The following is a 27,827-nucleotide window of genomic DNA, read 5'->3' as shown; positions in this document are numbered from 1 at the left end:
GAGTAATTATTAGAACTTAGAAACCTTGTGTGTCACGGAAGACAGCATGACCACATTTCAGTACGTTTTGTTGCGTGCGGAGCATTGCGAGTGGTGAGATGAGGAAGTGAGCCTGGAAGTGAGTCGGCCAGCGGGACTTTTCCGGACTTGTCACACTTTTTCTCCGCTCCACGATGGCCGCGGGGCTGAAGGACATGAAGAGGGTCTTTTCGAAGGAGAAAACTTTTCGACCAAAGAAGAAGTTCCAGCAGGGAACGATGAGGTACCAGCTACACAAGCACGCCCAGGCGACGCTGAGTGGCGGGAGGGACCTTCGGGAGGCCGTCCGGCTGCCGCACAGGGAGGATCTGAACGACTGGGTGGCCGTGCACGTTGTCGACTTTTTCAACAGGATAAACCTCATCTATGGCACCATCAGCGATTTCTGCACCGACGAGAGTTGCCCTACCATGTCAGGTGGACCCAGGTGAGCTAGGATTAAGTTCTCGACCCACAAAAACAAATCATTGAAGTGGTTTATAAACATGGGTTGTTCAAATTTGTGTAGACGTTACACTAGTTCCAGTGACAAGTGTCCGGAGGCGGAACCCCTCCAGACTTAGCTGTTTACTCGGTACAGATGTTCCACCTTATTGTTTTAATTCGCAACATTTGAGCATTCCAAACACTTGCACACCATGAAGCATAAAATAAGGGTTACATCATTGTAACTTTCCAATTCCTAAGTCGTTAGCACAACTTACAATCGATAACATGTGGGACGTATAAAACCACCACAACATATCATGCCAAGTGTGGGTGGATCTTGTATGCAGGTAACGTAAGTGCGAGGTCGTGACTTTTTGGTTAGTAAAGTTACGTTATAAAATCTCTGCATGTCGAAGTCAGTTGTGGTGATGACAAAGTGTCAGGTAGGGCCCTGGTCGTGGTCCAAATAAAATCAATTTTTCCACCAACCCAAGGGACGATGTAGTCATCCCCCCATTAATTGGACTGATTGCAGTTTTTGGTAGCCTGGGGCAAGATGCCTGTGTTTGATCAATTTTTCATGGAAACGTACACAAGGAGTGAAGTAAACTGGACAATTTGTGCTGGTGGTAACCTTAGGCTTAGTTGCTGAGTGCTGTGATGGACATGTGGTCACTGACTTTTGATCACATTGTGAAATGTGAAAATAAAAACACTAAAATCTGGGTAGTCACAGTACTACTGACAGTTGTATAAAGCCAAGGGCCAACTAACATGAGACCCTGAGAGTGATACTAGCTCTGTACTTCTCATGTTGATCTTTCTCATCATTTAATGTATGCTATGTCAGAAAGTGTTGCACTACAACTTACAGTACAATATTTTTTTCGGCCCACAAATTTAACAGTAACAGCATATACATGTACTAGTATGCACACAAGGTACCAGCACTGTTTAGAGTGCCGTATCTCAATCCCTGGTAACCTCATACATCAAGACGTTGGAAAGAGAAATGTACAGGTCTTAAGATGTCTGCATTCTTTGGCTGGTCAGAAAGTCTAACAAAATGACACATAAAGGAAGTATGGTGAACAGCAGAGGACAGGTAGATTTACAGAGACTTTTCTCCATGTCAGTCCTCTGACAAACATGTCAATAGATTGTGTAAATAATAGGTTTAAACCCTACTTATGTGAGCTTGTATTTTGTCACTACACAAGGGATGGTGTGAAAAAACTACAGACAGTACAGTCAGTCAAAGACTCAAAATATACTTGTACTAGACTGATTATGATGATTGTATGATGGATTCAAATATGCACTGAGATATCTTTTAGGTGATACATTTTCTGGAGGTGAGGTGGCCTCTAAAAATTGTACCCTCCCAAAAAAATTTTTGTATTGAGCAAAACCCTCTCCTGTGCTTGAGGATTATATAAATCTTTCTGTGCCCTCAGCTGCTCCTATCTGAAAGGTCGACCAATCAGAAGGCATATCTCAGCAGGTTGCCAGGGTAGCAGTTTACCAAGGGGGCTTGTATGTCCTTGAGCTTATCAAGAAGTATCACACCACCTAGTGTCATTATGTCAACCTTTGTGATGTAGATTGCTGCTTTATTCAAATCTCCAAATCCCAAACCACATGCTTCTTTCCCATTGTAAAATGTCTGGTAGATATTTATGTTTCTGCCATTTAGCCTGAGTATTTTTTAGTAAGACCAACTAGTTCCATGAGTCATATTCGTGTCTGATCATCAATGTAGGGCTGATAAGATATGCAGAAATCATGTGCTCCTCATGGCAGTCAGGAGATCAACTGGCCAACATGCAGCTTTGTCCAGTTGTGTGATGTAATGACTATGCACGTACTACTACTAGAGCTCCAAATATAGACTCCACCAAAGAGATTCTCCAGAAACAAAAATTAATAATATCAGGTGTATTTGCAGCCAGTGCCACAGGCAGGTACCCAATGTGTAGGGTAATGAGGCTGTTTAACGTGTTCGAGGCACCTCCTCGAGCACGGGACCCCCGTTTTACGTCCCTCCCGGAAGACGATTTCGGGAAAATTAAAAAGGAATCAACTGAGCTGATGACAAATAGATTGTATATAACCCACAGGCCCTACTGAAGCTCAGAAGAAAATCACTGACCAGTGTTTGATATACAGACCCTAGAGACAAATGAGAGAGGTGGCTAACTGCTGTATTATAATGCCCAAAGCTAAGCCATTAGAATTTGATCAGACCTCATTTTAAAGAACCATAGACTACCCCTAACTGGTAACTGGTATTGTAGTATTTGTAGCTAATACTAGCTATTAGATGGGAAATGATATGTTTATGATCGTAGACTAGAGGTAGAGGAAGAAAGATTTTATCTGTTTGCTGTTAGGAATGTGGAATGTTGATAGTATAGTTGGAAAGGGGTTTTGTCAGCTTGGACACTTGGATACTTTAATTCCTCCATTAGCTATTATACAAGTAACAAGTAAGTAGCTAATCTAGCTGGCAGTGATCTATGTTGGGTTGAGTTGTCACTTAGCTGATGATTTACAATATACTGATTTTGTGCCCATCCCTCACAGGTACGAGTACAGGTGGGCCGATGACCACAACTACAAGAAACCCACCATGGTTCCAGCCAACAAGTACATCTCCCTTCTTATGGACTGGATCGAGTCCAACATCAACAACGAAAACGTCTTTCCCTTGGACACTTCCACACCATTCCCCAAGAACTTCTTGCCGTTGTGCAAGAAGATGTTGACACGACTGTTCAGGGTGTTTGTGCACGTGTACATCCACCATTTTGACAGGGTGGTCGCAATCGGCGGGGAGCCTCACGTCAACACCTGCTACAAGCACTTCTACTTCTTTGTCACTGAGAATAACCTGGTAGAGAAGAGGGAACTAGAACCTTTGGTTGACATGACAAGACGTCTATGTGGACACTGAAATAAGACTGTAATTACGAAGTTGCTACGAAATTTTAGATATGACAGATTTTGTAGGCTGGGCGCTGGAAGTTGTTAGTTGCTGAGGTAATTGAGTACATTGAATTAGATATTAGAAATTAAGAATTTTGGTGATTATTGCTGTAGTAAAAACCTGATTCTTCACTCATTTATCTTATAAAAGAGCTTGCAAATTGCACATTGAGTTTGGAGAAAAGTTGTGTAAATAATCAATGATGACAAAGATTCTATTTTCAAAATATATTAAGTAATCTTGTAATCTTGAGTTTGGCACTGATGTTGGTGTGACCATCCTTTTTGAACCAGCTAGAATGCTGTAAAAATTCACGACAAGTTATTTCCCCTGTAACATATTTATAGGGTCATGTACATAGCAGGCATATGTAACGCCTCTGCAGCGATAAGGACTGCAGGGATAAGGTCATATATTTGAGAAAAAATTAGAAATCCTATTCTGGGAAATGATTAGAATTATCAGCATCTGTTTTGAATTATATGTTAGATTTTTTGCAAAGGAAATGATTTGTGTTTCCAGATATACTTGGATATAATGGCTGACCTCCATATACAGACCCTTATAGCTCACTAAAACCTGACCATGGTGCTAGTTACACATCAGACTACCCTAGATATAGTAGCTACTCTCTGGTAAACCACATGTGGTGGATCAGATAGCACTGACTGTGTTATTTTTGGTGGTACTGATAACCCTGAAGTATTACTTACACACAAGTATGTATTCCCCATTGGGTCCAAGGACATAGGTTGTTAGTCCACCTCTGTCTGGAAGTAGATAGCAGTGACCTGGTGCAGTTTTAATACATGGGGCAGGAAGTGGTAATTTCCTCCAGAAACTGATTAGAACATTGATTCCATATTCATGCCTAGCTAGACAAGTTGAAGTTCTCATTGAAGGAAATTAGCAACTGTGAACTCAGGCCCTGGAAATGCTGTTAGGAGGAGAGGAGTGTTGTCCCGTCACGGAATATGAGCTCATAAGGAAGTATAGTTAAGAGATGCAGGAAGATTGTTACTTGGACAGGAAGAAGCAATGTCAATGGTCACAGAAGTCTCGCTATCAGAAAGAAGCACATGTATGCAAATACACAGTACATGATAACCCTGCTGGACTCCAATATGTCCTCTGCTTGAGGATGAAAGAAAGTGAAGTCCAAAATAGTTCATGAAAAAATCTTGTCTGATGTGACCAAGGATAATGTCCTTGATGTGATGTTGTTTGTTTTAATTTTCTTTTTTAATATAATCTTCAAACCAAAAGTTTTATCAGCAAAAGTGGAATATCATCCCATGGTATTTTCCAGGCAGAGTCTGTGTACACTGTGACAAGAGGAATGCTGTTAATGCTGAATAATGTATTGAAGACAGGTGCACTCTTCCTGGCCACCATGTTCATTGCTTCCATTCAAAGGCAGAGCTCTGATTCAAAGGCATACTTGTGCCATGCACTTGGGATATGAGTTGACTGCTGAATAAGTGGTTGTGCTAATTGGCCGTGTTGATCACAGAAGTGAGCAGGAAGGGGGTAGGTGTATGGAGGTAACCACAGAAGGAAACATGTTACTTATTTGTATATACAGGGTTCCAGGAAACAGCTGACAAAACTGTGATTATTACCTTTAGAGTGAAGTTCCTGGTGCCCAGATACAGTAAGTAGGAAGCTCAGTTTGATAATGACCCCCCAGGGAGATGCTAATATGTCTCATCTACACCCTGTAGAGCTAAGAACTCCGTAATTAAATTAGGCTAATGGTGCTGATTTCAGGAATATCTGCCACTGTATTAGGATATTCATATAGGAGTTGTAGGTATATTTTTCCAAATTATTGTGTAGAAATGTAGAGCTGGGCATGTTTTAATTGCCATACCTCCTCCCACTTTTCTATGAAAGACAAGTAGACTGGCCTACATGTAGATAATGTAACATAGTGTGCATTAGCCTGCATTCTTGCCTTTATGGCTTGTATCAACGGTCACAAACTACAGCAAATACACAGGTTTACACAGTGCTGTGGTGTGGCAGAATTTGGAGATACAACCAATGCAAAGCATGGCACGCTATGTATTGATGTAGTTTTCTCATAAGCCTAAGATTTAATTTGTTCTTCATACATATGTACCCTGAGCCTGACAGGTTATTGTTCCAGCTGTTATAATCTGTTTTACAAATGTGACCCACTTGAAGTAATATCCCTCCTCACTGCCACAAAGTCTCTAAGTTAAGTTTCTGGATGCTGTGAACTTATGAATCCTGTTCCAGGAAGTCTCCCATCTTTTCACAAATTGCATCATTTATCAAAAGAGACTTTCCAGTTCAGCCACACTTTTGGTCCATTTTTGTTGTAAATATGTAGGTCATCACACATCACTACCAGTGATTGAAATATCCTGTGTAGTTTTTAAGCTTGACCTTTACATGAGTATCAGCAACTCTTTAATACAAGACAAGCCTGTCTTTAAGTCCCCCCCCCCCCCAACATTTAAAAATATGTATAATTGGGAGAACTTGTGCCATTCATTAGAAAGTCATTCCAGTCCCTACCTCACCAGCATTTATCACTTTTGATATTGAGAAAAGTGCAACCATCTTGTCCTTGTCTACAATGTAAAAATGATGTCCATTTCGATATCACTGCAGTAGCAGGCAAGATCTCCACTTATATCTGATTCTGAGGATTCTAGAATTCTTAAGATATTCTGTAACCTGGATATACTAGTACAATGTAGTATATTTGGGCACTACTGTAATTCATTGCCCTGCATGGAAGGTTTAGTAGATATTGTTTAAGGCACCACCAGTATTTCAGAGTGACGCATGCTTTGCAGTGTTTGGTTTGCAGGATAAACAATGCCAAATTCAGCAATATCTAGCTGACAGTGCTGTTATGTTTTAATGGTTTTATTGACCTATTTTTGCACTTTTTTCTTGCATGATAGTATTCAGAGTAAGCATGTAACTATTATATGGTAAAGAGACTTCATTACAAGCATAACATTTTATGTAGCACTTTGCCAACACAGTTTTGTTTAGGTGACCATAGCCTGCTATTTCCCAAGTATGATACTGGTTAACATATTTTTCATGTTACAGTTTGGTGGTCATATCAGCAACTTTATTTTCACATGCTAGTTTGTGTTTATTTCGTACATATTTACTCCTACACATCTGTGGTGTTTCTTGCCATATTGTATCATGTAGTATTAAGACTACAGTAGAATGTCAGAGTATGCATCCATCGTAACATTATTGCCCATCAGTCATTACAACTGATGGCTTTATTTATGTATGCGTATTTGATTACATTGTAACTTATTACAGAGGACCACATCTTTCCCACTAACGTCAGGGAAGTTGCAGACGGTTGTACATGTGTTACAGGAGATTTTGAGGAAAATTAATAAAATCATTTTTGAAAGAGTGCTGGTTTCTAATTATTTCTTTGAGGATGATGTTGGGACTTTCCTGTGATGAAGTGGTCATAACAATTTTACATGATGGGGTTAAGTACTACAAAACAGAATAGCTTTCCAGGAGAATGCTTTTCACACTGGAATTCACAGCAAAGTCATTTAAAATACACATAACCCCCTGGATATACAATTCATTCTCCCCCTGGATATACAATTCATTCTCACAGCATCATGTGCCTTCTAGTTCAGCAAAGAGAATAACCACCAGTAGATTTGCTTCAAAAGGTGTTTTTATTTGGGAAAGCAAGTAATAACTACAAAGCAATAAACATGCATTTATGTATTCATGATGCTTCTAAAAACTTCCATAAGTTAACATCTTAGTGTGAGATGCAAAGGTAATCATGTTACAGTCAAACCTGTATTAGCGGTCACCTTTGCATAGCGGCCACCTGCCCATAGTGGTCACTTTTTGTCGGTCCCTTGGATTTTTCCCATTGACATAAGCATTAAGAATTAGGCTATAGCGGTCACCTGTCCAACGCGGTCGCGGCCAGACGATTTTCGGTCCCGCGAGTACAGGAACACTGCCGATAACGGGCAATGTGCGCCGGTGGAAGCCGCATCGCCACCACACGCCGGGTTCAAAATCTTCATTTTTTTATGCAGTTATCAAGTTTATGTGAACTCAACTTGACAGGATAATAATGATAAAGAAAACAAGAATGTTTTATCTTTGTTAGATTATCCATGGTTTGACGCGAACTGAAGTATTTCTTCACATGGCTTGCGTTTGTACATCGTAGCATATTTGACTATTTCGGTGCATTTGGACTGGGCAAAAATTACGGTAGTTTTTGGAAAATACAACCCGCACATGTATCTGATGCGCTAAGTTCGCGAATTGTTTCAATGGTGTCCCAATATTTCCGTTTTCCCCGGGAATTCATCCGAAAATGTGCCCAAACACGATTTTCAAAATGGCGGAGCAGCATAAAGGTCATCGGAAGACGCCACTGTTGCGGAGGTATAGTGTGTTAAATTTATTTTGCTGCAAACTATCAATGAGGATAATCACTTAACCAAAAGCCTCAAACTAAATATGGATAACGTTAACATTACTATGATATAAAATTTGGGCTGTTGCAATTTTCTTAAAAGAAAAAAAAGCCCTCAAAAGAGCGAACTTCCTCTCATTACCCTATTAGCATAATGGTAGAAGCCGATCGTGACAAGCAAACAACAACAGACAAGGAAAATTGTCGCCACGATTTTATGTTTGAAAACGGTCGAAAACTAACAGTAAGTGGCAACTGAGCAACATTTATTTTGTTCTTAACTAACTAGGTGGCATTTTGCTGCGAAGGACTTAGTTTCATATGATTAAAACTCGTTGGTGACGCGTGTGCCGGCAGCGAAGCAGTCGCGAATGATCAAGAGTAGAGTATGGCGATGCTGGTCTGTTCAGACATGAAGCTCGAGCAAGTCATGGATTTTGGAGTTGGCAGATACAATAATTCTTTTTTCAAGCCCATAATAGAAGTAGAAGAACAACAATCGAATTTCTAAAATGTGCCTTACCTATGTTAATGTTTACATGTGTACTGTACGGTGAATAAAAAAATGTATCTCAGTGGGTACTGAAAACATGTGTCACTCGTGGTCAATTAATCAACATTTTCTCCATAGCGGCCACCTGTCCTTAGCGGCCAGTTTTGGCCAGTCCCTTGAGTGACCGCTATAGACAGGTTTGACTGTACTTCCATGGGTTGACTTGTGTGCCAGTTGAAAAACTTAAATATGGCATTATTTGACATCTCAGTAACCCTTACTCTTCAACAAAAGAAGGAAAAGTTGTATCAAAGGGTAGATAAAGCCAAATACATCCAACTCAATAAATGCACTTCATACACCCCTCTTGGTTCGCAATGGTGGTCTAGCATTTGGACATTGCACAAGCCTGTTGGACAAGCTGATGAAGATCTCCTAGTAAGAATGTTAGCATCCTGTAAACTACAGCTCTTTGGAGAGGCTAAATCCAATCTACCAAAACAGATGAATGAAGACTTCCTGTTGCCTGGTTGAAGGCACATTACTCAGTCCACCTGTGTCCACAGTTTGGAGCTGTGCATACATAGTACAGTCTCATGGCATCCTGAAGGGGAAAACATTGCAGAAAAATTGAATATTACAGGTGATTCAGGTAGGCATCAATGTTTCCACAACATACATATCATCCCCATCTATGTTACAATCAACTGATATCAGTCATACATTTAGATCATACCGCTTTTTCCAAAATGTTGCAGGATACAGCAGATTAGTTCATGGCATCCTACAAGTACAAGACAATGTTGAGACTCACACATTAGCTCTACCAGGTTTCAATTGGAAAGTCATTAAAATCTGTATACTATTTTTACCTCTGCCTTTGTAGTTTGTGACTGGAAAAAGACTGCTTCTCTGTGCCCACATCTGCAAAAAGAAAGGGAAGCACACTTTGTGATGTTACACTAACCAAGAAACTGTAGACCATATTAGTAAGACCATATACAGTATGATTTATGAGTATGATTTAGAACCATGGATGATGAAGGGCCTGATGCATCATCTAAATTTTAGTTCATAGAAATCTAGGAGGGCCTGCATGCCCTTTTTCCGTAAGGCGTAATCAGGCCGTTTTAGACTTCGTAATCCGTAATCAGCCACCCAAAATCAACGTAATTCGTAATCAGTACATTGGCCGTAACGCGTAATTGGTCACTTTGATTCTACGTAAAACGTAGGCAGTTACCTTTATGCAACGTAAAACGTAATCTACTACTAGTAGCAAAACGTAGGCTTATTTCCAGCAAAGTCTCCCGGCAAAGTTGCCCCCCAAAATGCAGGAAATAGCATTTCAGAGGGTAAAGATCTCAAAATTTTTCCGTGAAACATGCGCCCAGACCCACTACGTATTGTCGCGCCTCTGGTAAAAAATATGTTCTGAGGGCGTCGGCCCCAAATATCAAGCTGGAATCATTGTGTATTTTTCAATCAAAGAGATGCCATAAAACATAGCTTAGATTACCAGCCAAATGTGCCCCTAAAAATGCAGGAAATAGCGTTTCAAAGGGTAAAGATTTCAAAATTTTCTTGAGATTTGAGATTTGTTACATGTACGCCTCCGGCGAAAATATGTCAGGAGGGCAAAAAATCTAGCAGAAACCCTTGTGTACTTTTCACTATAAGTGCAGATATTGCCCCTCAAAATGTATTTGAGCGGGTCGAGATTTTACAATTTTCCCGGGTATTCTCTCGGATCCACCTACAATCGCCGGGCCGCTCCGGCGCGATATATGTCGGGACTCGGGGCATAGCGCACCATACCATTAAACTCTTGTATATTCTCTTCACTTATAGATATGTCATCAAACATAACTTAGTGTAACAGCAAAATTTGGCAATCAAAATCAAGTTTATAGCATTGCAGGGGGTCAAGATTCTCAAAATTTTCCCAGACGTGGTCAACGTACGGTCAGAAATATCTTGCTGTCCCCTCCCATACGAAATTCCCTGCCGCCCTCACGGCTACTCATTATACTAGTAGTTACTGGTACGGTTTAGTGTGGTCATCAACAGATTCATTGTCACCACAATAAATATAAAAATTAATAATTTTGATGTAGAACTAGATAGTTGAATCATGCGTTAAGTGTTTAAGTCGGCTGGGAAGCCTCATGATTTAACGTAATTCGTAATCAGCTCTGAAAATTCAACGTAATTCGTAATCGGCGGCAAAAATTTTCGTTAATTCGTAATCACTACCCCCCCCATGCAGGCCCTCATCTAGGTCTTTGCTATTTTGACATGTCAGCAACAAGACCTGTTGTATATTTCTTTATCATGTAACAAATACAGTAACAGGTACTGTATTATATTTTTATCTATTTCTCTAGACACTGAAAATGAAACCCTAAAATATTGTCTAGGATAAATGCCAATATAGCTTTTGTAAATGTGTATGTTGTGCTTGTCTCAAGTGTCATAAGGTCTCTCAGAATCTTACTTTGGACACTGATGATCTTCTGTGCGGGGTAAGGTAGGGTCTTGGGCGACATCTGCTACAATCTGAGTCAGCTCACTGAGAAAGGGAAGAAAAAAAGACAATCAGTACGGTTACCAATGGTTTGCTTCACTAGAAACTTCTACATGTACATTTCTAGAGTTTACTATGGGCTAGACATTTGCTGACATCACTACCGGTACTGGGTTTATAAAGGATCAATCTCCCATTACATGGGTACCAAATATGATGGGATATTTAAAGTCACTTGTAAGATAAAACAGTGAACTGTTGAAAACCTAAGTGAAAGATTATTCATGTACTAGTATTACAGTGATAGTACACTTGCAATGGTGCATGAACAAGTGTTGGGGAGGTTGAACCTGGTTGAAAGCTAGTTCTATCCTGAAAGTGAGACAAATTGACAAAGCTCAGACACTCACTCTACTTCATGCATGATCTTGTTGACATAGATACAACTGTTGTCTGCAACCTGCTGGTAGTCACAATTTCTGCACTGAAAGAAAAAAAAGGCTACAGGTTAGAGCTTATTTACTGCTGACAATTCTGCTATCTCTAGGCAATACACAGAATAGAATTAAGATGTGAACAACTGTCATATGATTTTATTATTGATCTCCCTCTCCCTTGCCTTTGCCCCTGATGGGGTTATTTGGGGACATTTGTGATGATGATGATTGTCTGCACGACTTATGCCTATTTGGCACTTAAGAATCCTTCAAAGTACAGTGCATCCAAGAATAACATAGAAACAATAACAAATCGACATGTTTGCCAAGAGTGAGGTGCCTTGCTATACAAACCATTAAATGCACAAAATATTCAGGGACAAAGTAGGGGGGAGTTACAGGTTTCAAACTAGGCGTACGAATAGCAAATCTGTCTTCTTAGCGGCAAAGGCACATCTTTTTTCGTGATATGACGTTAATACTTACTGCATAAAGTAAAATCTTGTTCTCTTTGTCCTCTTTCGGATACAGCATGTTGTTGCTGAAAGTAAAAATACGGTACAATGTAAATCTATTCTGTTCAATGTTATTGATAATTCTGACCTTCTAGCTCAATGCGGTAACAGGTCAACTCGCCCCAAGTCCAACTCGCCCCAATTATTTACGACCAACTCGCCCCAGTTTAGGGCTTATGAAACTTGGTTTTATATGCATATCTCTGGCTTCTAAATATTACTTAACATGCTGACAAAGCTTCGTTAATCAATATCTTAACATTCTCTTCTCTGTTTTAACGCCGATTGATGCCGAGGGCGCTGGCGGGCCATGTTACATGTCGGCCCGCCGGGTTCACCGGGACCTGCGCCCGCTCGCGATCGCTCGCTGTAATCTCAAGCATGGCTGATGACTGCTGACTCAAATTATTCTTCAAGTACATGCTCCAAGAAGCTTTATATAATACTTAAAGTTTCCTAGCACATAAGGTAAGCAACAGTATTTCGGATCGCCATGCTTGAGACTAGAGCTAGCGGCCGTACACTGTGACACGGCGGGCCGACGTGCTGACCGGGCCCGCCAGTGAATCCCGAGTTCGTTGCTAAATACGTGCCCAGCTAAGAAAACAAATGTTAAATTAGAGTCACAAGGTTTATTGACATGTAAAGTAATATTTAGAAGTAGGATTTATGGATGTAAAACCGGTATAAAACCAGGTTTGATAAGCCCTAATTTGGGGCGAGTTGGTAGTAAATAGTTGGGGCGAGTTGGACTTGGGGCGAGTTGTCTAGGATTCCTCAATGCAGCGTTGCCAACTTCAATTAAGTGACGTCTTTAAGGAATACTTATTATACTTTACATGACAAAATAGAACTTATTGTCAAATTATCTGGAGAAAGATGAGTACAAAAAATAATATTTGTCAATGGGGAGGGGGGCGCTTGTGTTACTAACCACTCTTGGCAGAATCTGATTCCCACAAATCCAGGCCCTTCGTCGTGTCCGTAGTCCATTCTCGAGTACGCCAAGTGTGTGAGCAGTAGAAAGTGGTGAAATTCAAAGAATATTTTCGACGGGAAACCCTTCTTCAAGGTTCCAGAAGTTCCACGAAACACGTTTCACAGCAGCCGTCCACCACACTTTCCTTTAGTCTCGTCGAATCTCGAGCATTTACACTACTTCTCGCGAAATCACAACAGCAGCAGAACGAATTTAAAAAAGCTTATCGGTGGTTAATTATGAGTCTCTGGCCAAATATTCATATATGATATTTTTATCCTAATAATTTAAATGATGATCAAAGAGCAAAAGGTTCTTTTAGCAACACAAATGTATAATCGAATCGTTCTGATGCCACCGGAAGTGGTAGAACCTTCCAGAGCGTTCTGGAAGCTTCCAAATACCGGAAACAGAAAGCCGGTATAAAAAGCGTGGTCTGATTCATACAGCCACACTTGTGGAGAAGCCATAGCGACACAACAGTCAGGTTCAAACTCTCTCCCGAGAAAACCAGAAAATCATCACCATGCCTGAGGAAACACAAGCAGCGGAGGTTATGGACGACTCCGAGGTGGAGACCTTTGCTTTCCAGGCTGAAATCGCTCAGTTGATGTCTCTGATCATCAACACGTTCTACTCCAACAAGGAAATCTTCCTCAGGGAACTCATCTCCAACTCCTCTGATGCCCTCGACAAAATCAGGTAAAGAACTGTTTTATTGTAGTTTTGTGAATCGTGTCTATATCTATCTTTCGCTTTTACACAAACACAAATGGTCAGTCCAACTCTACACGACACGACATGCTGATTTTGCCATAATAAATTTTGCCTGTTCCTTTGTCACATGCGTGCATGTTCCCACGCCGCTTCGACGATTAAATGATTATCATTGCTCGGGGATTTCTTGTTTAATTTTACTGATAGCACGCCTTTCTTGTGAGATATTACTCATTAAAGATAAATGTGGTGTTGGAGGCACAAAGTTTCTCGGTTAAAGAAGGTTTGAGAAGAATAAATCCGTCCGGGGGTGACGCCGCGCCATGTGCGGCGAGTTTCATGCCATTCATTTCCGGCGACCACGTGGTCCGAGCGCGCGCAGCTGCCCCTGGCGTGGAAGGGTCTAGAAACTTCGGGGTCCGCGCCCTCAGCTCTCATGTGCGGTGGTGTTGGTCTAATAATGATGATAGATAAGTAGATGAAACACGAAAAGGAGAAGAAAGTTTCCAAAAGAAAAATATACATGGAAACAAAATGACTGCTCAGCCTCTAGATAGAACTCTACTCGAGTCCCTTAGCTTGGATACCATAATCCCTTTTTGACTTCTGTACCTTTAATCTGTATAATTTGCATATTCATGCACAGCTGACTAAATGCACAGATGAGCACACAATATAACAAAGAAATCCCCCACTTACACTATTAAGTGCCATCGACCATGATGGTGATCATTTTACCTATTTTACAAAAATGTACTGCTCTTTCAGGATCGTTTTGAGATTTTCATGAAGCTATTAAAAAGGCAAACAGTTATTTTTTCCATAATTTTTTTTTATTTCGCTTTTTTGAAAACTCAATGATATCCAATATGATACAGCTATCAGCAGTGTAATCTTCTCCAGTTGAATTTGATTTTGTTACTTGATTTTAGACATCATTTTAGACATGATCACAAGTTTCTAGTTCTGGGGTATAACCCAGGTAATATCAATGATATACAGGTGTTGATGTACAAAAATGACCCATGTCCCATGCAGCAAATTTAGAAACAATTTCAATTTGAAATTCAAGAAATGTAGCAAAATGTATAATATTTTAGATTGTGTGTTATTTAATGAAGAAAACACTTGAAAGCTGTCTTTCTTGCCAGCCCTTAGCCTTGGGCCAGATTACATGATTGACAGGCCATCCTGACAGTCATCCTTGTCCTCCTAGTTTTGTAACATTCTAGAATCTTGTACCCTACATGAGGCTATTCTATGATCAATGCCACTAATACATGCTCCATTGTTGATCAACTGCTTTATGATTTGATGTTAGATTTACTAGATTAAAATAACATTTCAGAAGAATTGTGGGTGAAGCGTCATGCATTTTCTCACAAATGTTATCCTTGTTACACCTGTACATTTAGCATACCTCTCAACATTTTTGTCCATTGCTGTACTTTCAGGTATGAGTCATTGACAGATCCCAGTAAACTGGAAAGTGGGAAGGACCTGGAGATTAAGATTGTCCCCAACAAGGAAGAGAACACCTTGACGATCTTCGACTCGGGTATCGGCATGACAAAGGCTGACCTGGTCAACAACCTGGGTACCATCGCCCGTTCAGGCACCAAGGCCTTCATGGAGGCCCTACAGGCCGGCGCCGACATCTCCATGATTGGTCAGTTTGGTGTGGGTTTCTACTCCGCATACCTCGTGGCTGACAGGGTGGAGGTCATCACCAAGCACAACGATGACGAGCAGTACAGGTGGGAGAGCTCAGCTGGAGGGTCTTTCACCGTTTGCACCGACCCTGGCGAATCCATCGGGCGTGGCACGAGAATCACCCTGTACTTGAAGGAAGACCAGGCTGAGTACATTGAGGAGAAGCGGGTCAAGGAGGTTGTGAAGAAGCACTCTCAGTTCATTGGCTACCCCATCAAGCTGCTTGTGCAGAAGGAGCGCAACAAGGAAGTAAGTGATGATGAGGAAGAAGAAGAGGAAGATAAGGAGAAGAAAGAGGGAGAAGAGGGAGAAGAGGAAGACAAGCCCAAAATCGAAGATGTTGATGAGGATGAGGAAGGAGACAAGAAGGAAAAGAAGAAGAAAGTCATCAAGGAAACATACTTGGAAGATGAGGAGCTGAACAAGACCAAGCCCATCTGGACCCGTAACCCTGATGACATCAGCCAGGAGGAGTACGGAGAGTTCTACAAGAGCCTGACCAACGACTGGGAGGATCATCTCGCCGTCAAGCACTTCTCTGTGGAAGGCCAGCTGGAGTTCCGTGCCCTCCTCTTTGTCCCACGCCGTGCTGCCTTCGACTTATTTGAGAACAGAAAGAAGAAGAACAACATCAAGCTGTATGTCAGAAGGGTTTTCATCATGGACAATTGTGAGGAGCTGATCCCAGAGTGGCTGAACTTTATCAAGGGTGTAGTAGATTCTGAGGATCTGCCCCTCAACATCTCTCGTGAGATGCTTCAGCAGAGCAAGATCTTGAAAGTCATCCGCAAGAACCTTGTCAAGAAGTGTCTAGAGCTGTTCGCTGACCTAGCAGAGGACAAAGAAAACTACAAGAAATTCTACGAGCATTTCAGCAAGAACTTGAAGCTGGGCATCCATGAGGATACTCAAAACAGGAAGAAGGTGGCTGATCTGCTGCGCTACCACAGCTCCACCACAGGGGATGAACTCACTTCTCTCAATGACTACGTAGCTCGCATGAAGGAGAACCAGAAAGACATCTACTACATCACAGGTGAAAGCAAGGCAGCTGTAGAGAACTCTGCATTTGTAGAGAGAGTCAAGAGGGCAGGGCTTGAGGTGCTGTACATGGTGGAACCCATTGATGAATACGCCACCCAGCAGCTGAAGGTGAATTGCGTTTTATTTGTTACATTCTAAGCTATGGTTTTGTCAAACTCAAATTAACAGATCTGTATAGATTGACAAATTAATGTATGGGACATATTTGTACTTGAGAGTACTGTGGGCTACATTAGCATTCAATTGAATTATTGCTGATGGCCTAACATTATTCAGTCTGAAATGTACACTCGACTAATGTGGACAATAAATTAGTCCTGTTCAGTACATAGGTATTAAAACGTTCTTGTCTGGTATTTGTTTCACAGGAGTATGAAGGGAAGAAGCTGGTGTCTGTGACGAAGGAGGGTCTTGAACTACCTCAGACTGATGAAGAGAAGAAGGCATGGGAGGAGCTGAAGGCCAAGTTTGAACCACTCTGCAAGGTCATGAAGGACATCCTGGACAAGAAGGTTGAGAAGGTGAGTTCCTGCAGGATTTTCTTCATACCCAAGGCATATCAGTGTGAACTGAAGATACTGGTACTAAAAATCTATTTTAAAAGAATTAAATGAAGGGTCAAAATTGGAGCCAGATGGCACGTTGAAAGCAGCCCCCAATCCTACCTTGATAGATAGATCTATTTTCGTGCATGATATCTTTTGTACTACATGTATGTTGTTCACCATACACCAAACTGTTGTTCATATACGTTGATGAATGTTAGACATCCAGGTAGTAAGATACGCCAAAAATAATTACTCAAGCAACTGGATAAAATTTTGAAACAGTCAGACGTGGTATAAAGCCTGGTGTTCTCAGTCCTATCGTTAGTCACTGATGAAAGACAGTGGATGCTGCACTTGTTTGGTGACATCATTCTATAACGTATATTGGTTTTGTTGTCGGTAGGTTGAGTGCTCCAGGCGTCTTGTCAGCTCACCCTGCTGTGTCGTCACCAGTCAGTATGGCTGGAGCGCCAACATGGAGCGCATCATGAAGGCCCAGGCCCTGCGCGACAACAGCTCCCTCGGCTACATGGCCGCCAAGAAGCACCTTGAGGTCAACCCAGAACACCCCATCATCGACAGTCTCCGGCTGAAAGCAGATGCCGACAAGAACGACAAGTCTGTGAAGGACCTGTGCATGCTGCTGTACGAGACCTCCCTGATGGCGTCTGGCTTCACGCTGGAGGAGCCACAGATCCACGCAGGCCGCATCTACCGCATGATCAAGCTAGGTCTGGGGATCGACGAGGATGTGGCAGAGGTGGAGGAGCAGCTCGCAGACATGCCGCCACTGGAGGGTGATGACGAGGACGACACATCCCGGATGGAGGAGGTCGACTAAGAGGCATAAGTCACCAGGCTGATGTGAAACATTCCTGTATGTTTGCTGTACCGTACACACTTTAAGATAAAGAAACGGAACTATTTACAAAGCATCTACACCATGAACAGTTTTGGTCCAGTCATAATGGAAGATGCAGGATCATGTTTCATTTATCTGGTAGTATATGTTCTAATGTCGAAGTCCTCCACCTGTAGGTAGTGTTTTTTTTCAGAAAGATGCATAGTCTTTATTAGAGTATCGTAAACTCGTAGTGGTCGTATAGATTGTTAGGTGTTTTGTTTGTAATGTAGGCACATTTTGTGACTTAAAGTGAGTACTCCAAAGTATGATACATCAAAGTACTTATATGCCTTTGGCCAAAAACCGAAAAATATTTAAAGAGATGTTTGTTGACTCCTTGTGTGATACCTATTTCCATGTTTGTTACTCCCTGGAGAATGATGTATGAACATGAAAATAAATTGACTTGTGAGTGATTGCAATATTCTGGTCCTGTGCTTTCTGTTTGCAGTTCTAACAGTCAAGTGACCCAGAGGTAATGGGTGAACAAACAAACATACAGATAACAGGGTTTTGAAACATGTTGGGTCCATGAACTGATATTATATCCTCCACCAGGATTTGTTTGTTTGTTTGAAACTTTGTCTCTACATCATGATAAGCTCAAATCAGCACGCAGGCCGCTTTTCATTGAGGGAAGAGGTAAGGGTCAGATACAATATAACACAGATACGCAGTCATTTGAGTCCACAAATATCATTACATATTTATGTTACAACAATATACAATTGCTACAACATATAGTAGGGCGAAAGCTGGTTCATGGTCCGTGTCCGTTCGTTTTGTCCATAGGTTACTAGGAAATAAGTAGAAGTTTGTCAAATAAACAGATGTAACATGCCAGAGGAGTTAGCTGGCAGTAAATATAGTTTGCAAACTACATACTGTATCTTCTGCCAGCTAACTCTTCTTGCATCTTTTATCTGTGACCAATTTCTATTTTTCCAGTATCCTGGTAGAGGCTACTTATTACTCTGCATCAGTGTTTAACCAATTATGTGGATCAACAGAACTTGACACCTTCCTTGACACTTTTCAAATATTTTCAAGCTCCTGTCATTAAGCTTAGAGGATTAGCAAGATTTCTATACTCACACCACTAGACAGCAGCACCATCTACCAGCTTAAAATGGAACAACACTTTGTACATGTTAAAAGAACAGCAGGGCTGACCCCAAAGGTGTATTTGAGTGACTTCTGAAATTATAAACACCCTGCTGCATTGCCTTAGTTACACATAGGCTGACATAGCCAACCATGCCCCTGACCACTAGCAAACCAAGGGTTGTATGGGCCACGCCTACCTTTTAGTGACAACCATTTCCACCAGTAAATGACATACTCTAAATGCTTTCTAACCTTCTCCCAACCTCAAACCGCAGACTACTAAGTCTCCTGTTTGATTGCCAACTGTCTCAAATTAAAATGGGCACAACAAGCAATTTTCAAAAGGGGTCATTTTTAATAAAATTATCCATACTTCTATCATCGTGAGATCAAATTAGAATACACCCTCTTCTGTATTTTTGGTTGCGTGTTGGGGTTTGTTGGCACTTGTTCTGGTAGTAGTCACTGATCTGAAATGAGTTAGCAGGAATTTGTCTAAGTGTTTGGGGTGAGTCATGGATAGGTTGTAAGGAACTAGTTGGGAGAAAGCAGTAGTTATGGCTTGATGAAGAGTCACATTTGACTGCTGTCTCACTCGCAACTACCAGCCAACCCATTCCAGTCCTGTCCACAACCAAATGTTTGCAACATTTTGAACCATTCAGCCGACCTTGCTCCCAACCATGGTTAGGTCACGAGGCCATGGTTGGTTATGTGTAGCAAGGACGTAACATCCACACTACTGCTACTTTTTTGGGACTGGAAGGGTTGCAAAGTAGTATTGATAAGAAAGTAAAGTGTGCCATCTGAGGCATCTCATTTTCTTGGTTATTGAGCTGAGGGAAGGAAAGCTGCTCCTTCTTTGCCACAATGAAGATTCATACACCCTCTTTCTTCCTTCCTGATTTTGTTTTGAAGATATGTTCAAGTAGTGAACATATATGTTCAAGTATTGGCATGGCATATGGATAATATGTAAATCCATTCTGGCTTCAACTTTAGTATCAGATAAGTGAAAGATGATAATTCTACAGTTCCTCTACATGCATTCAGAACTAACTCTAGTTATTGAGTTAATTAGCACCTTGAAGACTACATGACTAACATATCAAGTCTCTATTGTTCAACATTGAGGAATAAAAAGACATAAGACAGAGATGCTGTAAAAATGTAGATATTTTTTCACTCTATATACAAGGTACACATACAATGTATAGAGTACAGTAAGAGCTGTCGTAATATAAACCCAACATGCGCTAAAACACTGAATAGAAATCACCGGGATTACACCATGTTTCCCGAGGGGAAATCATACAAACAAACCGATTCAACACACAAGCTAAAATCTACCCAGTTCACGTTTGATGTCAACAACTGCATATCAAATGTACTTGAAACTCCAAACGGAAATCTGGTAATAAAACACATCTTAGAAATCAGGGCAGACTTATGAGCAACATCTAAAGACAGTCAAAACTTCAAGAAATATCATGATTGTAGACTGACCCTACAGCAAACTAATGTACATAGAATTACCCATGTAAAATTTACAATTGCAGGCCAGATGTTGTACTATAAACCGGTGAGTAGTATTTTATACACTTCTGATGAGAGGTACTTTATACATTTCTATACATTTCTTCATTAAGTACAACACAATAGGTTTCAATCTTTAGATAAAATCAGTTATACATATTTCTAAAATGAGGATTTTCAAAAGAATGTAAAATCTAACGATATGATTTGTGCCATAAAATGATTTTCAAATATAAGGACATTTTCTATGAGATAAACACTGCAGCTTGGCACCAGCAACAACTTATCAACTGCAGAGAAGGTTGATTTCATGACCACACCTCAAAATTTTGCTATAGTTTGATACATGTTCCATAACTTTCTTTTGACACATGCAAAAGCATTCATGTAATTTTCCTTAATACTATCATCAAAGTGATGATTATCAATGTTTACATACAATGTAAGTACACAGTAGGTATAATGCAGTTCAAGCATTCCTACCCATAGACTTAAATTCTCAACATTCAAGACTGTAATACTGACAGCATATTATACAGTATTTGATACTACGCCGTTGTCTACAAAGTTGGATAAAAACATGCTAGATGGAGGCTTCCATTCATTAGTACTCTAAAGCCAATACCTTACTCGGATGTATCTGAATCCTTTCTATCTGCAAGTGTTGGTTGATGCAGGTGTTTAGATTTACCTGTCCACAGGTGTGTATGGGAACACCTTGGTGACAGTACCGATACCTTTGGTCCTGCCCTCCCTGAACAGCAGCCGGGTGCCCTCCCGCAGGTACTCGGGGTGTTTGACAAACCTGAAGCGCATGTTTCTCTTTTGGTTGATGGTGATGTAGCCCTGGAAGACAGTTGGCAGGTCTAAGTTACACAGGAGCAGTATGAAGACGACTGATATAAAGGTAATAGTCTCTAATCTCCATTCACCTCTACCAACCTAACAAAATAATGTACATTTTATTTCTGGGCATAATCGATCAGTCCCAAAGTAATTTCTTCCATTAGTTATCTACGATTGGCAAATACTAAACAGGTACACGTACATTGTTGTGCATATGCCATGTGTTGAACAAAAATCTATGTATAATACTCACATCCTCCACTTCATCGATGATGGCTGTCTGGCAGACATTTCCCACATGGACGGTAGTCTGGAAGCCCTTACAGATGTAGGTTGTGTGGAACAGCAGCAGGACCTCTGCCTCAAACTCCAGACACGACACAGGCTGCAGCTCGGGGCTCAGCAGCACCATGCCCTGCAGCACAAACGCTACACATTACACACAGGAACTTGGCATATGCTGACCACACCAGCTCTTAAGGAATCAGAAAACTTCCTCTGCAAGAGCCAGGAGGATGGCCATTACAAAAACAGTAGTAGAATGTTTGGGAAACATCAGAGAGAGCATACCTTTCTGAGAACTGTCCTGTCCACATCTCCAAGAGCTAGAGTTGCCGTCTGGCCTGCCTTGACTACTCTGCAGGGCGCCCTGTTTCTGTGGACAGTGTTGACTGACACAGGTAGGAAGCTGCCGGCCTCGTTAGGCCCGATGAGCAGGCTGTCTCCCTCCCGTGCCACTCCCCTGTACAGGGTCCCTCCTACCACAGTCCCAGCACCTGGCACAGTGTACATCTCATCAACCTAGGAGTAGAGAGATGAGGATCGAGTTGAGTATGCTAACTTGTGATACCCTTCAAAAACAATACAACTTCATTTCAACAAAGAAATCCTGTCTTGTTCTAAAGAAATACAATGGGAAGATACATGTACTAACACAGGCCTTATGATACCTAAACTTCTTCACACTCTTTAAGAACACACTATTGATAATAAAAAGCATACTAAATCCTTCAAACTTGATAAAGTCTTGATAAAGTTAAAGGTACAGCTAAATCTAAGACCAGGCCCTGACCTGGTATTCTGTAAGCTCCTGCATGAGTTGCTCCTGCTCCTTGCCTGAGTGTGGAGGGGGCAGCACGTTCAGGAACCGTCGCAGCAAGTCCAGGTTCTCACCACTCACACTGGATATTCTAAAGATGGGAGTTATTCTGAAACAGAATATAGGAAGACCTCTGTTAGGACCTTAGATCTCCCTACTTCTGTTCTGAAAATACAAACCTTCCTAGAAACATGGAAGCAATAATGTCCTTTCATTGTAGCAATATTTCTTTTGTCTTAATTTCATTTATTTATTTTACCAGTGGATAGATACACTCAGGTCTCAAGCTTGACCTATTTTTCAGGTTCCCTGGGACAATACAAGATACAAAATTAATACAACACATGTTTGTACCAACTTGTGAAAACCATGTTCCATCCTGACCTGTCAGTGTTAAAGTTAGCAGCAGCAGTGATGGCGTCGTCCTCGTTCTCTATCCTAAGAGGTATCCTGTTACAGCCGGGAGACTTCAGCACTCGCTCCACCTGCTTCAGTGTGCGCTCTGTCACCGCTGCAGAGCACAGGTCAGTCTTGCTGATGACAATGAAGATGGGAAGCTTCAGGGCTAGTGCCAGGCCAAGATGTTCCTTGGTCATCCCAACTGTGACAGGGAAGAAACATGCGAAACATGAAACGTCTGCAGCAATGTTGTCAAGAAACTTCAGGGTATTGGTTCATATTATGAACTAAAACTAGAGCCATTGTCAAAACTATGGGCAGATTTCAATCAAAGATTTCTGCAATTTCTAGGATAGCATTTTTACATAAATACAGGGTGCTCCTACCTATCCCAGTGTTAGCACTGATGACCAGCATAGTGTAGTCAGGGTTGTAGCCTGTCAGCCCAAATATGGTAGTCTTGAGGTACTTCTGGTGACCCGCAAGGTCAATAAAGGTGATCAGTTTGGATGCACTCTCACAGATTTCAGCCGCTGTGCGGTTCTCGTTGTAGTTGATGACCTGTGAATGTGACACATCATCATGATAAATACATGTATGGTTCGAGTTACTGCAATCTACATTTGCTTTGACACCTTAGTTAGGCTGCACCAAGTAATTTTTATGGATGACGTCCTTTGGAGACCCTAAATCTAATGCGAGAGCGCGAAAAAAAAACAAGAAGGGCCGAAAAAAACAAGATGCCTAGATTTGAAATATAATAGTCGACGACACATGTTAGGACACAAATTGAATGAGAGAACACAGTGTAACAACTAACAATTCTTTTATTCATCATGAAAACAGCAATAATTTGAATAAATCAGTTGACGTTGAACAGCAGTTGTTATCCTGTCCTGTTTCTTTCCATATCCCACTGCTGTCAGGATCATCCTGTCAGCAGTGCAGATTTTTCCACTGCTGACAGGATCGTCCTGTCAGCAGTGCATTTTTTCTACTGCTGACAGGATGATCCTGTCAGCAGTGCAAATTCTTTTGCTGCTGACAGGATGATCCTGCCAATAGCCTTAGGCGTTTATTTATGCATTTCGCGTGACGAGTTTTACGTTAATTTTACGATTTGCGGCACTGTCGTAGCTCTTTGGTCATAGTTACAGGAAGCGGAATTTCTTGTTTTTTTTCTGGGAACAGACCAAAATCAATGCGCGCGCGGACGTCATCCATAAAAATTACTTGCTGCAGCCTTACGGAAGCATTCACAATTAGCACTTGACTAACTTGCAAATTTTAAATGGCTGTACGGGAAAAGTCAGCAAAACAGTAGAGAAATGAGAAGACATTAAGATGAATGGTATGGTTATATTCGTTCATTACACTAATTTATAGCTAAACTTACATTTCCATGACTGTCGAAGCCCAGAATCTCATGTCCTATGCTGGAGGTCCTTCCTGACTGGATCTCATGCAGATGTCTGAACATGTTGAGCCTGGCCCGACCACGCCCGTTGTCCAGCTCCCCCTGGGTCAGGACACCCAGCAGGGTGCTCTTCCCGGCATCCACATTCCCCAGAACAGCCAAGCGCAGGTCTAGGAACTAAAACAAACAAAAGGTACTTCTTCAGTAAAACCTACATCTGTAGCCCAAAGAGTTTGTTCCACATTTTTTACTGCTTAAAAACTTAGAAATCATCAATAGCATGGATGTAGAAAATACCATTTTGCACAAGCTTACTTGCTGATCATCAGGCACTTTCCTAACCAGCACCTCTGCTGCCTTGCGAATTTCTCCGTCACCTTCAATGTCCCTCTCTCTTAGGATTGAAGTGGTAGCACCAAGTCTGGAAAAGACATTATTAAATCATATGTTATCAAAGGTAGCAATGCAGGTCAATATGCTATCAATACAATGATAATAGATACATCATGGTTCCAGATTAAATTTGCTGTAAAAAAATCATATGCTTGTCTCTCACAGTCTCAGCCTCAGGATTGAAGTCACTTTGGAACTTTCGTTAAGCCTTAAAAGACGGGTTGGGGTTTTGTGCGCGTGAGAAATATGCGCGTGAAAAACTTGAGCATGAAAAATTTGCGTGTGAAAAAATAAAGAAATGTGTCCGAAAATGTGCACTACAAAATTCTTGGTCAGAAAAATGTTACCCCATGATATGATTTTGCATCTGTTTCCTGAATTTGGGGTTTGAATTTTAGGTCCCTTGGGAATAACTAAGCTGACTCCCAAGGGATTTAAAACCTTTTTGGAGGTTTTAAGCTTAAAACTTGAAATAAGATATCCCACAATGGAATTTAGTATCTTATTGTTACATTCTACAGTTCAAAATGTTGTTCTTTCAATCTACAAGTGATTTTTAAATGATTTTCAAATGTTAAGTTTTCACGCGCAAAAAAGCTTGAAATTTGTGCTTGAAAGCATCTGCTTGAGAAAAGATGAATCAGGCTAAAAGAATGGAGAAAAGCTTCAAATAATTACATTTTACAATACAAAACCTTATATAAGTTAGTTGACTACGTATTTCTTAAAGATTTAAGTGATTTTCAAATGTTTAGGTTTCAAGCCCCAAAAAGTTTAACTATTCCCAAGGGACCTATTTCCAAGGGACTAAAAAAATGAAACCATAGATTCAGGTGTCAGATGAAAAATTGTATCATGGGATCACATTTTCCTGTCTAAGAAAATTATACTACACATTTTCTGACACATTTTGAAGAAATGTATTTTTTCACAGGCAAATTCTTCATGCGCAGAAAACCCGTTCCCTTTAAAGACTTGAAAAGGTCACTTTGCATAATAGTAGACAATACTTAAGTGACAATCTATTGCATAGATGCTGTAAGACACAAATGTACTCATCAGTGTGGGATGAGACCATACCAAAATAAATACAGTAGAGACACCTACTCCTCTGCCATCCTGTTGAGGGTATAGAGGGACCGTTTGAGCTCGTCTTCTGTGAGGCCTGCCATCATCCCGCTGTCCTCCACCCCGATCTCATAGATGGCCTCCCCACCGCCCTCCTGTAGCCGCCATTTCATCTGGGTCACCAGGTGTTCAAACCGAGATGGAGACGGATTCAGCAACTTCAGCTGTTATACAAGCAATAGAAGGTTGGGTTACTGCAGCTGAGATGTAGTAAAAAAATCATCTGATCTCATAAATGGTTTATGATGGTATGAAAGTTGGAATCAAAACAATAGACTGATCCAATAGCACCACCCACCCGTCAAAACCCAGAAATACAAAATAAAAACAAGAAAATACTACTAGTAATATTTTCTGGAAGAATAAATGCAGCCACTCTCTCATTGGTTGAACTGCTAATTGCCATGCTATCATTGGTTGAAAGGATAATTGTGATGGGCGGTCAGAATCATTCCAGCCTAGTCTTTAGGGTGATGAAACAGGTGGGCAATCAGTCATGTTGCACAATCATTTGTGTGATGCAAGGCATAGCAACACCACATGACTACATGTACAGGGATCTTTAGAATTAGATGAATTCTCTTGAACAAACACCATTGTCCCTTTATGTGTGACTGCTTTCACTGCTCTTTGGTAACTGGAAGGACATCTTGAAACATGAAACCAAAAAAACAAACAATATACCCGGTAGACCCCAGTTCAGGACCTAATGATCATAGCATTGCAATAGTTCTACAGCAATAAAGAAATGATTTTCCCCATGGAGTCAGTAGTTTTGCTACGCTTCTGTTTTTGCAATAGCCAAAACACATCATATATGAAAGAGAAGGTATCTTTTGCAATCCATAAGTTCTCCTATGTACGTGATGAATGTCATACGGTATCTGAAGTCTATAAATATTGAAACCTGGTATGTTGGGCACGTCAGCAACTCGCTGGCGCTGTTTATCAACACTGAAATATCATAATAACAATCGAGCACCTACCTTGTACTCAACATTGCCTTCTTCAACCTAAAAGAAAGACAGGACATGATTTAGAAAACCCTTGAAAAGAGATCTCTGTTTCAGCTGCTAAAATTACCATCTGTCAGTGTTGTAAATCACGGTCCTTTGTTTGAAAACACTGGTCACCCCTTCTAGTGTTACGTGTCACCATACAAGCACCCTAGCGACGCGTCAAGTCACCTTGGACAACGAGCAAAAGGCATCACGGACGACGAAGAAGCAACTTGCTTGTGAGAATTTTATGTTGTAAAAAGTGAGAATTTTAATGGAGACAGTGGCAAAAATAAAAGCAAACAGTCTAGCAAATTATAGGTCTGAGTGGAAATGATGTAGGTCAGGACGACCCTTAGATAGCCCCTCCCCCAAATCACCATCACAATAACAACACTACCATCAAAAGAAACGTTTTCTGTCCGTTTTGACACAAATGTCATCAATGTCACATACATACGTTTATTATGCAATATGCTACCTACGAAACCATCGCAAAGAGATAATTCGATGTCGCCGGCCGGCCGGCAAATATTATTTACCTCAGGCGGGAGCCGGGGCCTTAGGTCCAGGCTGGTGGGTCTGGACGGCCGCCGCTTCTTTTTCTCCGACCGTGGCTCGCTCTCGTCCCCGAACAGGCTGCACATGGGATCCATGACTCTTCTAATCTCGTATCATTCCGTCTACCAAACTAAAAGCAACATACAAATGTTGCAAGCTGCCGAAATAGGTCAAAAGACCTTCTATTTTCATAATCGAGCCGCCATCTTGCATCACTTTGTGATAACAACAGAGTTCCCGGATGTACGTGATGTCATTCATGTTTGGCAACTGACAAGGGGCTGTGCCCCACAAGTAGGACAAATGGATGTTATCTAAAACTTTAATTGGCAATGTTTATATCATATACAGCATGGCATATGTACTAGCGGTATTAGCATATGGGCCAATCCATATTATCCTGCCAGATTCTTAAGAATCTATGAGTTACTTAAATGAAATCTCCCATTAATGCCAATCAGTCAATGCCATGGACAATACGATGTGAAATACCTTAATGTTTACTGCCAGTTGTTTTATATAAAGATGTCTGTAT

The 27,827-nt window shown here is 41.1% G+C and overlaps 4 protein-coding genes across 4 annotated transcripts; 2 read left to right on the top strand and 2 right to left on the bottom strand.

Moving 5' to 3' along the window:
* Positions 1 to 74: 74 nt before the first annotated feature.
* On the top strand, positions 75 to 6,881 carry LOC136432859 (MOB kinase activator 3B-like). The gene is made up of 2 exons (XM_066424436.1): positions 75 to 466; positions 3,055 to 6,881. Exons 1-2 carry the CDS (start codon positions 174 to 176, stop codon positions 3,422 to 3,424), a joined length of 663 nt encoding a protein of 220 aa, XP_066280533.1. The 5' UTR covers positions 75 to 173; the 3' UTR covers positions 3,425 to 6,881.
* Positions 6,882 to 8,632: 1,751 nt separating this feature from the next.
* LOC136432852 (DNA-directed RNA polymerase II subunit RPB9-like) lies at positions 8,633 to 13,056 on the bottom strand. The gene is made up of 6 exons (XM_066424425.1): positions 12,838 to 13,056; positions 11,875 to 11,929; positions 11,362 to 11,435; positions 10,922 to 10,996; positions 9,297 to 9,348; positions 8,633 to 9,028 (listed from the first exon to the last, which is right to left on the bottom strand). The coding sequence occupies exons 1-6, from the start codon at positions 12,894 to 12,896 to the stop codon at positions 8,966 to 8,968; spliced, it is 378 nt and encodes a 125-aa protein (XP_066280522.1). The 5' UTR covers positions 12,897 to 13,056; the 3' UTR covers positions 8,633 to 8,965.
* Positions 13,057 to 13,289: 233 nt separating this feature from the next.
* LOC136432846 (heat shock protein HSP 90-alpha-like) lies at positions 13,290 to 18,230 on the top strand. Its single transcript, XM_066424420.1, has 4 exons — positions 13,290 to 13,584; positions 15,054 to 16,464; positions 16,725 to 16,877; positions 17,308 to 18,230. Exons 1-4 carry the CDS (start codon positions 13,409 to 13,411, stop codon positions 17,743 to 17,745), a joined length of 2,178 nt encoding a protein of 725 aa, XP_066280517.1. The 5' UTR covers positions 13,290 to 13,408; the 3' UTR covers positions 17,746 to 18,230.
* A 1,843-nt stretch (positions 18,231 to 20,073) lies between these two features.
* LOC136432847 (GTP-binding protein 2-like) lies at positions 20,074 to 27,617 on the bottom strand. The gene is made up of 11 exons (XM_066424421.1): positions 27,274 to 27,617; positions 26,720 to 26,746; positions 25,713 to 25,897; positions 24,528 to 24,633; positions 24,192 to 24,389; positions 23,182 to 23,356; positions 22,781 to 22,997; positions 22,370 to 22,505; positions 21,868 to 22,098; positions 21,551 to 21,712; positions 20,074 to 21,297 (listed from the first exon to the last, which is right to left on the bottom strand). The coding sequence occupies exons 1-11, from the start codon at positions 27,385 to 27,387 to the stop codon at positions 21,139 to 21,141; spliced, it is 1,710 nt and encodes a 569-aa protein (XP_066280518.1). The 5' UTR covers positions 27,388 to 27,617; the 3' UTR covers positions 20,074 to 21,138.
* Positions 27,618 to 27,827: the final 210 nt, after the last annotated feature.

This window comes from Branchiostoma lanceolatum, chromosome 4, assembly GCF_035083965.1.
Source record: "Branchiostoma lanceolatum isolate klBraLanc5 chromosome 4, klBraLanc5.hap2, whole genome shotgun sequence".
Classification (NCBI taxonomy): Eukaryota; Metazoa; Chordata; class Leptocardii; order Amphioxiformes; family Branchiostomatidae; genus Branchiostoma; species Branchiostoma lanceolatum.
This window is presented reverse-complemented; position numbering and strand designations above follow the sequence as displayed.

What these genes read in the sequence shown, in the direction of transcription:
- LOC136432852 (XM_066424425.1), bottom strand. Translation starts at nt 12,896, where the DNA reads ATGGACTACGGACACGACGAAGGGCCTGGATTTGTGGGAATCAGATTC. An exon ending in ACAAGATTTTACTTTATGCA is followed by an intron (nt 11,436 to 11,874) that starts GTAAGTATTAAC and finishes TTTTTCTTTCAG; the next exon opens with TGCAGAAATTGTGACTACCA. An exon ending in GAAGATCATCAGTGTCCAAA is followed by an intron (nt 9,349 to 10,921) that starts GTAAGATTCTGA and finishes TTCTTTTTGCAG; the next exon opens with ATGTGGGCACAGAGAAGCAG.
- LOC136432846 (XM_066424420.1), top strand. Translation starts at nt 13,409, where the DNA reads ATGCCTGAGGAAACACAAGCAGCGGAGGTTATGGACGACTCCGAGGTG. An exon ending in GATGCCCTCGACAAAATCAG is followed by an intron (nt 13,585 to 15,053) that starts GTAAAGAACTGT and finishes CTGTACTTTCAG; the next exon opens with GTATGAGTCATTGACAGATC. An exon ending in ACGCCACCCAGCAGCTGAAG is followed by an intron (nt 16,465 to 16,724) that starts GTGAATTGCGTT and finishes TTTGTTTCACAG; the next exon opens with GAGTATGAAGGGAAGAAGCT.
- LOC136432847 (XM_066424421.1), bottom strand. Translation starts at nt 27,387, where the DNA reads ATGGATCCCATGTGCAGCCTGTTCGGGGACGAGAGCGAGCCACGGTCG. An exon ending in GCTAACTTTAACACTGACAG is followed by an intron (nt 22,506 to 22,780) that starts GTCAGGATGGAA and finishes ATTCTGTTTCAG; the next exon opens with AATAACTCCCATCTTTAGAA. An exon ending in TCATCGATGAAGTGGAGGAT is followed by an intron (nt 21,298 to 21,550) that starts GTGAGTATTATA and finishes ACTGTCTTCCAG; the next exon opens with GGCTACATCACCATCAACCA.
- LOC136432859 (XM_066424436.1), top strand. Translation starts at nt 174, where the DNA reads ATGGCCGCGGGGCTGAAGGACATGAAGAGGGTCTTTTCGAAGGAGAAA. An exon ending in ACCATGTCAGGTGGACCCAG is followed by an intron (nt 467 to 3,054) that starts GTGAGCTAGGAT and finishes CATCCCTCACAG; the next exon opens with GTACGAGTACAGGTGGGCCG.